This window comes from Arvicola amphibius, chromosome 3 (assembly GCF_903992535.2).
Source record: "Arvicola amphibius chromosome 3, mArvAmp1.2, whole genome shotgun sequence".
NCBI classification, from domain to species: domain Eukaryota; kingdom Metazoa; phylum Chordata; class Mammalia; order Rodentia; family Cricetidae; genus Arvicola; species Arvicola amphibius.
This window is the reverse complement of record NC_052049.1, coordinates 28092478-28108180: the sequence shown is the minus strand read 5'-3', so window position 1 is coordinate 28108180 and position 15703 is coordinate 28092478. Positions and strand designations below refer to the sequence as shown.

At 39.7% G+C, this 15703-nt stretch overlaps 1 protein-coding gene across 1 annotated transcript in view; it reads right to left on the bottom strand.

Annotated features, from left to right (window-relative positions):
• Positions 1 to 15703, bottom strand: part of C7 (complement C7) — a 59260-nt gene that overhangs the window by 20850 nt on the left and 22707 nt on the right. Inside the window, exons 7-12 of the mRNA XM_038324350.1 lie at positions 12839 to 13009; positions 11410 to 11653; positions 8426 to 8539; positions 5280 to 5446; positions 2139 to 2367; positions 792 to 963 (exon numbers count right to left, since the gene is read on the bottom strand). Coding sequence (XP_038180278.1) covers positions 792 to 963; positions 2139 to 2367; positions 5280 to 5446; positions 8426 to 8539; positions 11410 to 11653; positions 12839 to 13009 — 1097 coding nt within the window. The remainder of the gene's footprint in view (positions 1 to 791; positions 964 to 2138; positions 2368 to 5279; positions 5447 to 8425; positions 8540 to 11409; positions 11654 to 12838; positions 13010 to 15703) is intronic.

The window sequence follows — 15703 nt, the reverse complement described above, 5'->3', positions numbered from 1 at the left end:
CATACTTAGAAAAATAAAATAACTCTACAACAGAAAACAAAAACAAAGAAAACAAAAAATGTGGTCCTGGTGACACAAACTACAGTCCCAACGCTTGGAAAGATCAGGAGTTCAAGACCATCCTCATTCACATGGCGAGTTTGAGGACAGCCTGGGCTACATGAAACCCAGTCTCAATTAAGTGAATAAATAAATGATTGCTTTAAAATAAGTCTGGAGGTTCGCTTCAGTCAAGAAAGCTGAGAGAGCTTCTACATGATCCTCGCCAATGTAAAGGTAGAGTCAGATCACCACTAGACCAGTCGGGCAAAATATCATCAATCTAAAGTGTCTGACTTTATGCTTGTGCCAGAGATCAAGAAAGTAGAAGGCAGTGCTATACCTGACCATCTACACATTTATTGGCATTTTCCACAAGCCTGTGTCGGTCACTTTTACGTGGTGGATCTCATTTAGCGCTTATATCATATTATCGGTTTACCTACAACTATTATTCTGACTTTAAGGGTCGGTCAAGTGACTTGCTCAGGGCTACACAGCAAGAAGGAGGCAAAGCCACCAGCCCACTCCCAATTACTAGCCTCGTGTCTGGAACACCTGGTACCTGGAACACCTGAAGCTCACAGTCAGTGATATTGGCCATGACCAGCCTCCAGTGTTAAGGGCAAAGCAAACAGTGGTAAAAATCACCACTCCCCTGCTGGTCATCAAAGGGCAGCTATCCTCAACTTTGTGCTCACTGCACAGGATACATTCTTGAAGTAACAGCCAAGAAGTTTGGTCTCCATTACCGCAAGTGCTCCAAGTCCTGGTCTTCACATTGCCGGCTTTCAGTTGTTTCTCCAATACAGGCCTTTCCACCTGCACTGGGACGGGGATTATTGCATTCTCGACTCCTTGATTTCTTCCCTTGAATGCAGGGGCCCCAAGAAGACCAACAACTCCAACCTCCATCAACCCCTCCTAGAAAGAAAGAAAGAAAGAAAGAAAGAAAGAAAGAAAGAAAGAAAGAAAGAAAGAAAGAAAGAAAGAAAGAGGCTCTTGACTTCTGGAGAGCAAGACTTCAGAGCTTAATGCTGGACTTGCTGCTAATATGTTTTTTGGGGGACAGGGATAATGAATGACCTTGAGAGAGATTTAAAACAGGCATATTGTAAGCTCTGACGTGGCTGGGTGGGAATTCAGCGATGGTATTTTATCAGTTCATGGACTTGGACAAGTCATTCAAACTTCTTGTTCCTTTGTTATTCTCCAAGTACTTTCTAGTGTTCTCTAAAATGTTTTACAACAGCCAGAAAGGCTCTCCCCTCTAACTTGAAGTATCCATATCCGGCCTGCTGTAGCAAACATCTTACAATACCTTAAGTGTGCTGATTATTTTGAGAGTGTCAAAGTACATTCACGTACATTGTATCATTTCTTTGCTTCTCCAGACAATGACCAAAGTGAAGGGGGGAAGACATCACCATTTCCACTTTGGATTCCAATTCCTACTAGTAAAAGATGCTTCTATTTGAATAGATAATTGAAAACCCACCTGTCTATTGAAAAATATTGACTAATGGTACACAATACAAAATTGTAGGGATGGTCCAAAGAGCTCGCTGTCAGAAAGGCTAGGCAGGCGACACAAGAGCTGTTGTAGAACAAAGCCTGTGAGACAATTATGAGAAGCTGGGTGATATTTTAAACATAACTCTAAGGGCTGGAGATATGGCTCAGAGGTTAAGAGCATTGCCTGCTCTTCCAAAGGTCCTGAGTTCAATTCCCGGCAACCACATGGTGGCTCACAACCATCTGTAATGAGGTCTGGTGCCCTCTTCTGGCCTGCAGACATACACACAGACAGAATATTGTATACATAATAAATTTTTAAAAATTAAAAAAAAAACCACAATTCTATTCTACAGAGAATTCAAGCATGAAGAGTCAAACCAGAATGGTGTTTCGAATTCAGACGAGTAAGAAGAGAGAGCAAAGGACTTAACCTTAAAAGCTATACTGTGGAGATGGAAAACCACGGAGTCTGAGTGCAAGCGCAATTTCACGTCTGCAAACACCAAGCAGTGCATGTCAAGAGCGGAGGCGTTCCCTTTGCGATGTATCCCTCGTGATGAGTGAAGACCCTTCCCACTGACCTGCTTGATTGCCCACAAGGACGCCTTGCTCACACGCTGTACCAAATGTGTACGGCTTGCAGTGACACTGACACTGTGTCCCCACGACGGTAGCGAGGCCACCGTTCTGGCAAGGCTGGCAATGGCAAGGGTCGAATTCATCCAGGTACTCCTCAAGTGCCCGCTTCAGGTACAGTCTTTTCACAGAGGCGCAGGGCACCTCCTTGACCAGCTCATACAATGGTGTCAGCTACAAAGAGAAGACCTCAGTCAGTGCTCAGACTTCGGTGAGACGGGGTTTCTTATGATATGTATACACAATCCCACTGGGACAAGAGGAAAAGCCACTCTTGCTTTCACTGTAGCTGCTCCAGTAGTTCATATGGCTCAAGATTTCCAATATAGTCCCCAAAGCAAGAAAGAAGCAAATCCTATATAGGCTGCTGCTTCTTGATCATATGCACCTATGCTCTCTCACTCTCTCCATCTCTCCATCTCTCTCTCTCTCTCTCTCTCTCTCTCTCTCTCTCTCTCTCTCTCTCTCTCTCTCTCTCTCTCTCTCTCTCTCTCTGTGTGTGTGTGTGTGTGTGTGTGTGTCTGTGTGTCCATGTGTCTGTGAAAGAATGGGATGTGTATGCAGGTGCCCGCAGAAGCAAGAAGAGAATGTCACTAATTACAGGCAAGTGTGAGCCTTCCCACATGAGTGACGGGAACCAAAGTGGGGTCCCCCCAGAAGAGCAGCAAGTGCTCCTAGCTGATGGGCCATCTCTCCAACTCCCTGTGACAGAATTTGGTTTACAAACAAGGCTGAACACGGAATTAACAATAATAGTTAATAATAAAGTGAAACTCGTGACTTGCCTATTTCCAGATTTTCTGTGAAATGTCTTCAGACCGTGAAACTGAGCAAAGTGAAAGGACTGGTGAGTGTGTGCCCTGTACAAGTGCTTGTTGTTTAAAGTTTAAAAGGGGGTAGGGGGACTCGCTCTCCTTGCAACAAAATCTCCACAAACCTAGGAAAATTTAGAACAGATAGGGGAAAAATATTGCTTACATCTTGAGCATGCATTAAACCGTAAAACAAAGAGCCAAAGAATATTCATTGTCTAGTGAATGGAAGATTGTCTTAAAGACAACGCTTTATCACCTCCATAGAGCACAGAAGAATACAGAAGAAAAGGAATTGGGTTTGAATTACAGCAAGTAAGCAGTTTCAGTTACACTTAGGATTAAATTTCCTGACTTAGAGATGTAATATCTCTTTCCTGGAGACCAAGGCCCTCTGCTGAAAAAAGCTAAAGCAGGGAGATTTTATTGCTTGGTGTTTTTGTTTGTTTGTTTGTTTGTTTGTTTGTTTCAGAGGAAAAGCAACTTTGAAGTCAAAGGTGCAGTGGCTAACCTTTAAAGCAAGGCTTATGCGAAAACATGCTTTCCCAGGAACAAGAAGGCGCTGCTAAAATTCCCTACACCCTGTTGTGATGGCTACATTCAGACTGCCACAATGATGTCACCAAGGACTTGAATGGAAGGTCTCATGGTTTATCACCTACAGCGTTATAAACCATGTACACTCATCCATCTGGTGAACTGTCTGCCAGATTTCTGATTGTTCTACTTCATGTAAGCTAGAACATTGTAAAATTCTAGCACCCACGAAGCTTCAGGGTTTTCTAGACAAACTGCCTTATTTATGGCAGCATCAGTGCATTTATTAATAATTTAACATGCATGAAACCTTGCATCCATTGTTATCAATGCCCCGCTTTTTTAAATCAGCATCATTGCTAATTTTGAGTGTTGGAGACCTAACCCATATTCCAGTATGATCTTCGGTCTTCACTGTGCACGTTTGTGTAACTCAGTAAGGTTGGGGTTTTGGGGGGAGGGGTTATTTTTTGTTTTGTTTTGTTGTTGTTTGGAATACATATAATGTGTTATAAAATAAAAATCACTTTTGTGGTAAAAAACACCCTCACCTCTGCCCGGCATTAGCTGCTACTGTTATTTGTGTGACTTCAGAGCCCATGAACCATGGCACAGGAAGAGAAGTAATCAGATTGACAGATGCAACAACAAGCAAATCGATATGCCTTCCTCTGGGAAAATCTGTAACCCTTCTGGATTAGCAACCAAAGAAAATATGATGAAGGGGTTGGCAAGATGACTAGGTGGATAAAGGTACTTGCCCAACAAACCTGACGACCTGAGTTCAGTCCTCAGAACCCACACAAGGGTGGAAGAACTGACTCCACAAAGTTGTCCATGGGTCTCCCCAAGCTTACGATGGCATGCGTGAGTCCACACACACAACTGCAGTGGTTTGAAACAAAATGCCCCCCAAAAAGAGTAGCACTATTAGGAGGTGTGGCTTTGTTGGATGAAATGTATCACTGTGGAGGTGGACTTGGAGGTCTTATATAAGCTCAAGATACCACCCAGAGTCTCAGTTCACTTCCTGTTGCCTGCAAGATGTAGGACTCTCAGCTGCTTCCCCAGTACCATGTCTGCCTGTACACCGTCATGTCTCAGCATCATGATAATGGACTAATCCTCTGAAAATGTAAGCCTCCCCATTAAATGTTTTCCTTTATGAGAGTTGCTTTGGTCATGGTGTCTCTTCACAGCAATAGAAGCCCTTACTACAACACATATATCATGTACATACGCTGATACTAAATCAAAGAAAGTAATTTTTTTTTTTGAGACAGGGTTTCTCTGTGTTGCTTTGGAGCCAGTCTTGGAACTTAGGTCTTGTAGACCAGGCTGGCCTCGAACTCACAGAGATCCGCCTGCCTCTGTGTCCCGAGTGTTGGGATTAAAGGCGTTTGCCACCACCACCCGGCAAGAAAGTAATCTTTAAAAGAAAACATAATCATATTTAAGGCAAAAATTAAAACACGAATTCTCTCACTAATTTGCCTTGGGGTTTACAGGACATTTGAGCTTTACTGCTGATCTGTGAACAAGCCACATCCCCTGCTTCTTATTATCATGTGTGCATTCATTTTCTATATAAAGCCTAATTGAGATGCAGAAATGCTAATTGCAGCCAATTCTGTTTAATCACCTTGATGTAATCTCATTTTCCCAACACAAATAAACACAACGGCTTCCTTCCCCCCTCCTCCCCGCCCCCCCTACTTCAAGCAAAGCATCACATACCTTTTGTTTTATGACTTGAGGAAGACTGGTTACAGATTCAGCCCAGGAAGAGTACCTCTCTTTGTTTCCAGCAGGATTATCCAGCTCCAGGAAGCTAAGGTCAGAAACAAAGCCAAGACCTCCACCTCTGACAAAGGGTTTTCCTTTAAGCTTCCTGCCCTGGTTTCCTACACCAAAGGAAACAAGGGAAATAAGTCAGCATAAGCAAATCAAGCAAAATCAACAAGGTAAAGTGCAAACTCTGTCAAGTGTTTTCAAAACAACTCCATTAAACTGTGTGGCATCTTGAGAAGAGCACACAGGAGTTGTTGTGTGGACAGACAGAACACACAGAGGAGTTTCAAAAAAGCTAAACATTCCGGACAACACGGCAGTCAGTCATTGTTATCCATGGAGACATCCTTGAGAAGAGACATAAAATACACAATACCAAGAGCAAACCCTAATGGCGATTGGTGTCATCTGAGAAGCCAATAAGTCGATGAGATTCATTGTTTTAATTGCTCCACTGCAGTAGAAGATGTAGCTAGTGTGAGAAGTTTGGCGGGCAGGAAGTATATGGCACATCTTTATATTTTCCTCTTCTTCTGCTATGACTCTCAATGAACAGAAAAAATAAGATTGGAAAGTAGGCGGCTGGGGGTATAATTTAGCTGGTACAGCTTTTGCTAACCTTTGGGAAACCCTGAGCTCACACCTGTAGTACATAACACTAGTTGTAGGGGCGAGCACAGGCCTATAATCTCAGCATTCATTCAGGAGAAAGATGGGATCGGGTGTTCAAAGTCACCCTCTACTACAGAAAAAGTTGACTGTCTATCTGGGACACCTGAGACTCTATCAAAATGATGATGGAGAAGAAAAAGAAGAAAACATGTATGGACTGAGATAAAGGATATTATAAAATTAGTTTTAAATACCTTATTTCAATAAGAATATCATGCATGCTTTGCAGAAGAATAGCATTAGAAGAAGCATACATATATTAAAGGATGAAGTATCATGAAGATGAAACTTACTTTTAAATAATTCCATAACTCACATAAGCTTTTTAAACACATGATCATTGGTGTTGTTAAATAACCGGTCAGTATTATAAACATTTATGTATATGTGTGGCAAAGGTCAAATAAAATTATTATGTATAGGTAATCAGTATAGAAACAGCTATTATAGAGTGGGGAACCCTGATGGCTCCTTGGACTTGAGAGGGAGGGAGGGGAGGTATGGGTGGAGGGGAGGGGAGGGAAGGGGGAGAAGGAGGGGAGGGAAGGGGGAGGAGGAGGGGAGGGAAGGGGGAGGAGGAGGGGAGGAGATGGAAATTTTTAAATATAAAAAAAATAAACCATGAGGAAAAAAAAAAAAAAAAAAAAAAAAAAAAGCTATTATGTCCCCTACATTTTCTATATTTGAAATTCTTTGTGATAAAATATTGGAGAAAAACAATAGCCCTACATATAGCATATTAACAATTTTTAAAAGCTGTTACTTAACAGGAATACATTACCTAAAATATGAGAAGTGCTCTGAAAAGTTTGAATGCTAATTGAATTCCTATTTTCCATTTATGTGCCTCATGATTTCAGACATATTTTTATCTCCACTTATAATTGGCTCTTACAAAGGTCACAACCAGACATTTCTAATCTTACAGATCACATTTTGAGTGATTTCCATTTCCTTTCTTGTAACTGTCCAAATTTTGCAATTTTTTTTCAAATGAATACACTGTACTTTTATAATGAGAAATTATGAAAACCTGGTATTTTTAATAAATTATCTGAGTGCCTCCTCATTTTCATTGTTAATTCTGGGTTTGATATGCAAATAGTAGCCTTTTTAATGTAATATCTCACAAGTCCAAGCCATGAGTTAATGAATCACCACCAGCTGGGGTGTCTGCAGATTTCTGAGCTCACACAAGAACTATAAGAGTATCAGGGGAGGTTGAGAGATGCTTCGTGGTTAAGAGCACTGACTGCACTTCCAGAGGACCCAGCTTCAATTCCCAGCACCCACATGGCAGCTCACAACTGTCCATGAGGCCAAGATTTTACACCCTTACACATTCCATGCAGGCCAAACACAAGTGCAAAGAATTAAAATTAAAATAAATAATCATTATTTTAAAAAGAGAGAGTGAGAAAATATCTGAGGAAAAATGCCTCGGAATCTACATTTTCTCTCTTTCCCCAAGTGACACTTGTGAGCATGAAAGGCTGGGAATCATTGCCTTACTGACAAACTGGATTAGGATGAGCAGCTCCTACAAAATTAGTGAAATTTTCAGCTTGTGTGCTCTGTCTCCAGACCCCATAAACCCTCTGCTCTGGCTAAATCATTTCCCCCCTCCCCAAGAAAGCATGACACATACAGCAACAAAACACCCAAATCCATGCATTCACATCTGCAGCAAGCTTTCTTCTTGGATTATCTTTGGGCCCCTGACCTGCAAATAATGATCCAGAGACTTACTAGTTATGAAAGCTTGGCCTTAGCTTAGGCTTTTTCCTAACTACTTTTTATAACTTAAATTAACCCATATTTTTAAGTCTACATTCTGACATGTAGTTCATTATCTCACCTCCATACTGCTCACCCTACTTCCTCTGCCTCTGCCTTTCTTTTTCCTAGAATCCTCTCTGTCCCTGGAAGTCCTGCCTAACGTGTTCCTGCCTAGATATTGGCCATTCATTCATCTCTCTATTAAATCAAAATCAGAAGGTGCCTTAGGCAGAGAAACATCTTTACAGTGTAAATAAATATTTCACAATATACATCTCATGTTCTTGTGAGGTAATATTGTCCACAAACTTTCTAGTCAATTCAATTTTAAATTATTTAATCAACAATACTAGGAATCTAAAGAGGCCCTAATTTTCCTGGTACCACACAGTGCCCAATATGGGAGTCCCCAAATTTCCTTGTGACAGAAGAATAACAAGAACCCAGAGATTCACATGTAGATTAGTAACATAGTGAGCACCTATCTCAAAAATAGTAAAAGAATAAAAAATAAAAATAATCAAATAAATTTTTGAAGCAGCATACCTGCTAATGATTAAAAAGCCTTGGAAATCAAAACAATTAATTATAAGACGATCAAGGCCGAGCTAGTAATGAAAACTGAACTCTTTATCATTCACCTGAAGCTAATTTGAAAGCGTCATCCAGTTCCTTGCATCTCTCATATGATGAACGCGTAAAATAAAGCCGAAGAGCCGAAGAAGAACATTCCTTCCTCTGGTTTGACACAGCATCTGGGAAGAAAGGCAAAAGCCAAGGTTTAGTTTATGTGTTCATTAAAGAAGTTCTTTGGGATATAGCCAGGGGTAAAAGTGGGAATTAGAAGTGGTTTCCATGATGACAATTAGGATAGTCACCAATCTGATTATAGGGGAAGACTAGTTCAGGCACCCTGCCCACTACTACTAGGACTCTTAGCTGGGGTCATCCTCCTAGATTCCTGGGAATTTCCCTAGTTCCAGGTTTCTCCCTAGCCCCATCATGGTTCCCTCGATCAAGATACCTCTTTCATTGCTCCCCCCTTCATCCCTTCCTCAACTCGGTCATTTCAAGCCCTCATGTTCCCATTACCCATCTTGCCCTTCTACTCCCTCCCCAGTTTACCCTGGAAATATTAACTATTTCTCTTTCCTGGGACCCGCCATGTGTGTCCCTCTTAGGGTGCTTTTGACCTAGCTGCTCTGCGGGATGGGGGTAGGTGGGGACGGAAGGAGGGAAGGGAGGGGGAACCGAGGCTGTTATGTAATATGAAAAAAAAGAAATAAAATTATAATAGAAACTCTTTAGAAAATAACTGTAGTCACTCAGCTCCACCATCTTGTGTGATTAAAGGAATGTTCTATAAAATACTAAACTAATTCCATTTTAATGGATATTAATTGTGATTTTCTTAATTATGCATGATTATAGATCATGATGGAATAAACAACTTTCTGCATAATAAAAAGGAGTGGTTTCCAGCTGTCTGTGGCAATTTCCTAAAGAGTAACAAAATACGTGCAGTTTCAAGTGCTCTCTAAGGGCAAAGTTCAGAAAAGACGATGCTTGGATTTTGTTATTTTCCTCCTGTTTAGCTTTGGCTGAAGGGTGGGGGTGGGAAGAAATCCCAAATAACTTTCACATAAATGCAAAGAGGAAGCAGAAACTGAAACTTCACAGAGCTGCGTTTCGTACTTAGTCACGGTCAGTTTCTTAGAAATAAAACAAATAGATAAACACGGGCATGTGAGGGCTTCCTACTCACTTACTGGAGACTCTAAAAGGTGAATTTTGAGCCTATATAATCCCTAAACTCCTGGCCCTACTCACTTGGTATCTGTGGTTCCTAATGAAAGGAATTAGGAGCAAAATAGACCTCCTTTGTAGCCAATGTGGTCAGGGATACAAGACGAAAGAAAACAGAATATCTACACACCCTGGTGGAACACGTAGTCAATGCCAAGAGAATCAGATTGAACAAGAGACTCTACCTAATTGTTGAGCTGAGGGGCTAAACCCAGAAGGCTCTGACTCACCAATAATCTGTTCATCTCTTGATGGACATCTAGGCTGATCTCATAGTTTAGTTCTTATGAATATAACAGATGTTGGCATTAGTGCAATGACATACTGCAGTATGCTAAGAGTCTTTTGCTTAGATATCCAGGAGTGGTATGGCTGGATCCTATGGTTGGCCTAGCTTCAATTTTTCAACGCTGATTCCACAGAAGTTGGACAAATTGATAGCCCTGCCATCACTATGCAAGGTTCTTTTTCTCTGTAACCTCGATAGCCCTTATTGTTTTCTTAATGATTGCTTGCTGGAGTAGGGTAGAATCTCAATGTAGTTGCAACCCACATGTAAATGCCACAAAACTTTGGATTTAGGAGTGAAACTAAGTTTATATCAAGCCATTTGCAAGATTAATCTTTCAAAGAAATAATACTAAAAAACAAAACTACACGATATTTGTGAATTCATTTTCAACTTATGAAACAAGAGAAGTTTCAAATTCTATTTAAATTTAACTTGTAGGAAACTGAAAAGGTTCTTGGAAGCAAGGAAAAGATTATAATTACCCCATAAGGAAAAACTACAAGCTCTTCTTAGTTTTCTTAAATCCCATGGAAAAATTTTTTATTCATCTTCAAGTTCAGAACAGAATCTTTACTGAAGTGAAAGACCTTGAAGAGATGAGTTGCAATGAAGAAATTGTGGGCAACTGCCCAAGGTGAAAGAGAAGGTTTGGCATGAAACATTATTTAGGCAGACAGAAAATTCTCTGGAGAGATGTGACAGAGAAAGTACCCTCATCTGAGCAGACGGTGAGGGCCATCATTTCAAGCTGGAATCCCCAAAGCAAGAACTGCAGTGGCATGTTCATTTTCTAACAAAAATCCATCACCTGTAGCAGCACCGAGGGAAAGCTAGGTTGGTCATGGTACCAGTTTATTCTGACTTCAAACCCTTTCCCTGCCATTTATGTGACCTCAGAGAGTCTCATCATAACACCAAGCCTCTGTTTTTCAGTGTGGTGTATAGTGGTGGTGGGGATCATGGTACCCACCTCAGGAGATGAAAGTGAGAATTCTGGGTATCAATATGATTTAGTTCTCATCAGCTAGGCACAAACTAGAGTTACCTGGAAAGAAGGAACCTTGATTGAGGAACTGTCTCCATTATAGTGATCTGTTTGGGGGGCATTTTATGAATAATTGATACAGGAGGGGCTAGGCCACTGTGGGAGGTGCCACCCCAGCAGCTGGTCATAAGATGTATAAGCAAACAAACTGAACAAGTTGTGTGGAAGCTAACTTAGACATCTGTTTAAAATAGAAGTACTTTTTAATCCGAGAAATGGGAAAGACAGTCAAGTATTATAAAAATCTAACACTCTCTAGAGACAGCTGATAATGGTAATGGTTTAACTTGATATTATTCAAAAGAGTAGGCAGACATTTCTTAAATCATGTGAGAATTTAAGTAGAGTATAATAGATTCCTGCAATGTTGGACTCCTCTGTAGTTTATCGAATTTCACAGCTTAAAAGTGTAAGTTAGCCGTGTATACCCTCTCCCATTTAGACTCTTCAGATGCTTTCAGATAACACTTTTAATACCATACCGCTGTGTTTGACATTTCCTGAATCCAGATAAAAGAGAACTCTGTATTCTCCTCCTAAGGACCCGGACTGCAGATAATGTGTCCCGTACTGGTCAATTAGCCGTCGGTAGGCACTGTAGTCGTAGAGAGTGGGAAGATGGGAGAGCTCTTTCCAGAATGGCTCAGCAAGTTGTAAAAATTCAGGATTATTATTAATGAACTGGGCCACTTCAACACTGTTCTTAACAACCAACAATTGATAGCTCTGGGAGGAAAGAAAGAGCAAAAGGAGTTTTAGGTAGAAGCTAAAATCATACGATAAATATTTGCCTACCCATCATCTTGATCAGATGTCCATTCCTGTCACCTAGTCTGATTTTTCTTAAGATATAATGAGGTTTCTGCTGAGCTCACCTTCATGAAGAAACCTGAAGAATTCTGGAGCCCAAATAAGGATAATATCTGCACAATGCTCAACTAGGAGAAGGGAACTGACTTCATTACGCCTGCTAAACTAGATTTGAAGAAAGTGTTCAAAGTAATATATTTTAAAGTTACAGTTTGACCATAACTGATAGGTAAGGAGAATATATTAGTTATCTCTTCTACTAGGGTATTTACAGATTAAGCCAATTATTTAATGAGGTCTTTTGAGCATTTCCTAGTAACCTTTCAATAATATTCAAAGCGGACCTTGCACTAAGTCTCTACAGTGTGAACAGTGTAATCCAAACTCATTCCTATTTCACTGCCAGCTTCTTAGTTATAAAACAAATAGAATCTGTTTTCCTTATGCTGCCCTTTCATGATTAAACAAACTGCTAACTTTGCAAATCAATCAGACATGATGGTTCATGCCTGTTAACCCAGAACTCTAGAGGCAGGAATATCTGGAGTTTAAGGCCAGAATGAAATGCATGAGATCCGCCCTCAAAAGAAAAGGAAGGAAGGAAGGAAGGAAGGAAGGAAGGAAGGAAGGAAGGAAGGAGGGAAGGAAGGAGACAGGGAAGGGGAAAGGTGGCAGAAAGGGAAGGGAGGGAAAAGAAGAGGGAGGGCAGGAAGGACAGGAGGCAGGGAGGGAGGGAAATAATGAAACAAGCCAGGCACCATGATGCACACCTATAATTCCAACACTTGAAAGGTGGAGGAAGCAAGATGATCGGTAGTAGTGCAAAGTTGGCCTCAGCCGCATAGCAAATTCAAGGCCACACTGGGAATACACAAGACTCTGTCTCTAATAATAATAATATTTAATGAGAAAAAAGATAAATATATATTATCAAATAACAAAACAATGTACCTTTAAAGAATGCATTGTCTGCTAAAGGAGTTATTTTGCCTTAATATAAAACAGAAAATTAGTACGTTTGCTAAATACAACTTTGTTAATGCCAATAACACTCAGTACTTGGTAAAAACAAAAAAAAATGGTTAATGTTTCCTACTTAACCTTTTTCATGTAGTTGTTGTTGTCCCCTGAATTACGATTCTGGTCATCAGAGGAGAAAGAGTAAATTAGCGATTTGCCTGAAGAGGATGATTCAGACTCTCCGGATTCATGTTTTACATAAGCCCAGCTACTGTTGTAAAACTCATAGTCAAAATCATTATTTATTTTGACCTGTAAGAAAAAGAAAGCCTATTATATAACCAAATAAGGACTTGGTATATATCCAAGACGCTTTTGTTGTATCATTTAAGATGCATGCTTTTGGGTCTGGAGAGATGACTCAGTAGGTAAGAGTACTAACTGCTTTTCCAGAGGACCCAGGTCCAATTCCCAGCACCCTACCATCTATAAATCCAACATGTAACACCCTCACACAGACATACATGTAAGAAAAACATAAATGCATATACAATAAAAATAAATAAATTGAAAAAAGGATGCATCCTTCCTTCACACAGTTTCCCATGAGCACAAATCTCTGCACTTACACAAAGCAACAAAGACTCACAACAAAGTCAGTCCTGTCTACAGAAAGTGTTTGTTCTAAGACAACGCTGCCGAGCAGGAGCTGTAGTATCAATGATAGTAATGCCATGTGATTCACAAGACACATTTTGTGCAAATATATTCCATTTTCTTTACTCAGCATTTAGTCCAGAAGTGAACAAACCCAGACAGCTATACCAACGGAGAACTGGAAGCGTTCGGCTCTTGATTTTCCATGTTGAGAACAGAGAAACAAATGGATGACGTAAAACAATGAGATCATTTGGACTTTGTGACATGATCCAATTGAAACTTCCTGATTCTATTGAATTAATGCTAAAATTTGATTATCTTTTTCCAATAATAAATTATTAGAAAAAAAGGACAATCCCACAAGAATTTTAAAACAGACTACAGGTCAGACACGTGTGACAGAGAAAGTGTCCTTCTTGGAGAGACAAATGACTCATTTATCATTGACTTTACCTTGCATCAGAGGAAAATAAGCACAAGAACTGGCAAGTACCATAAATAGAACAAGAATCTTGTGGAAAGCAAGATAGTGACCACTTTAGGCTGTCTCCTGTGTAAAGGGTACCTAACACTGAATACATACAATCATACTCTATAGCTATAGGCTCCAGAGCTACAGAATAATGTACTTTTTTCACTGTTTTGCAAGACAATTCCTTGTGTAAAAGTCTCTTAGTATTTTAATATTATAGGCAACAAATCTGCTTAAAATGTGAGTTTGCAAAGTATAAAACAGACTTGCTAAAATGTTTCCTTTCTCAGTTTCTATGTAGCAGTCAAATTGGAACTCACCTTCCACAAGCATTTCTATTTCACACACATCTATTTTCATGATAAAAGCATAAATAAATTATTACTAACACTCAAGGAACAAATGGACTGTGTACACCATACACAGTATTCTTCAATAAAATACTGGTATTATGTCATTTGCAGAAAAATAGATGGAAGTAAAGATCATCGTTAGTGAAATAAGCCAAACTCAGAAAGTCAACTACTGTGTGCTTTCTCCCATATGGGGAATCTACAGTTAAAGATGGTAGGTAGATAGATAGATAGATAGATAGATAGATAGATAGATAGATAGATAGATAGATAGATGATAGATAGATAGATGATAGATAGATAGATAGATAGTAGATAGATAGTAGATAGATTGATAGATAATAGAGATAGATAGATGATAGATAGATAGATAGATAGATAGATAGATAGATAGATAGATAGATAGACAGACAGACAGACAAGCAGAAGTCTATTTGGTAGAAGAAAGGACATCTGTAGGAGAAGAAAGAACACAAAGTAATATAAATAAATATGAGCAAGCAGGATGACAACACATATAAAAATATCATGACGCAAGCATTGTCAAACAGTGTTGTAATTAATAAAGTTTCTGTATGATCATTTGGGTCAGAATGACCAAGAAACATAACCACAGTCTCCAACTACAAATGGCACCTGAACGTTTGCCTGGGCTCTCTTTGCTAGAGGGGAGCAGAGGCACAGCTCCTTTAAGAGAGGCTTCCTGACTCAGCGTTAGAGGGAAAAAACTCTCAGCTCTTTTAAGAGGCCCTGCCACCAAACACTTAAAAGGTGTTTATGAGGAACCATTGGCACACTTCTTGGTGGTAGCAAGGACCTAGAAATGGAGTTGTGGGGGAAAAAAACCTGGCTTCTGCCAGTGCTTCTGCCATGAAGCTAGACTCTGAGAAAGCCAAGGAGTAGGGAGGAAACAGCTGCCAAAGCCACACCTTTAATTCTAGCCATATCACCTAGCAAATTAAAGATTCATGTGGCCAGAAAAAGAGATATATACAATAAAGATAGATTCAGATGAAAAAAACTTCTAAATGGTTTACAGTGTGTTTAAAAATATATGTAGACTTGGGAAAGAAAAGAAAAAGAGTAATGAAAGTCCTTTTGAAAGAAAGAAAGAAAGAAAGAAAGAAAGAAAGAAAGAAAGAAAGAAAGAAAGAAAGAAAGGGTGTAATCCCAGCATTTGGGGAGGCAGAGGTAGGAGGATCTCTGTGAGTTCAAGAGCAGCCAGGTCTACAGAGTGAATTACAGGATAGACAAAGATACCCTGACTCAAAAACCCAAAAATTAAAAACAAAAATAAAAGAAATAGAGTAAAAAAAAAAAAGATAAAGCCACATAAAGATGGAAAATACACAAAGACTTTGGATACTGTATGTTATTGTGTTGTCTTTGAATTGTTTGACTGCTGAGAAAGAACATTTGCTAAAAGACATTTGATTATAAACATGCTGGATTAATCATATATATATATATATAAAATCCTTTGACTTCAAAATTTAAGTTAAAAAAATATGTTACTTTGAA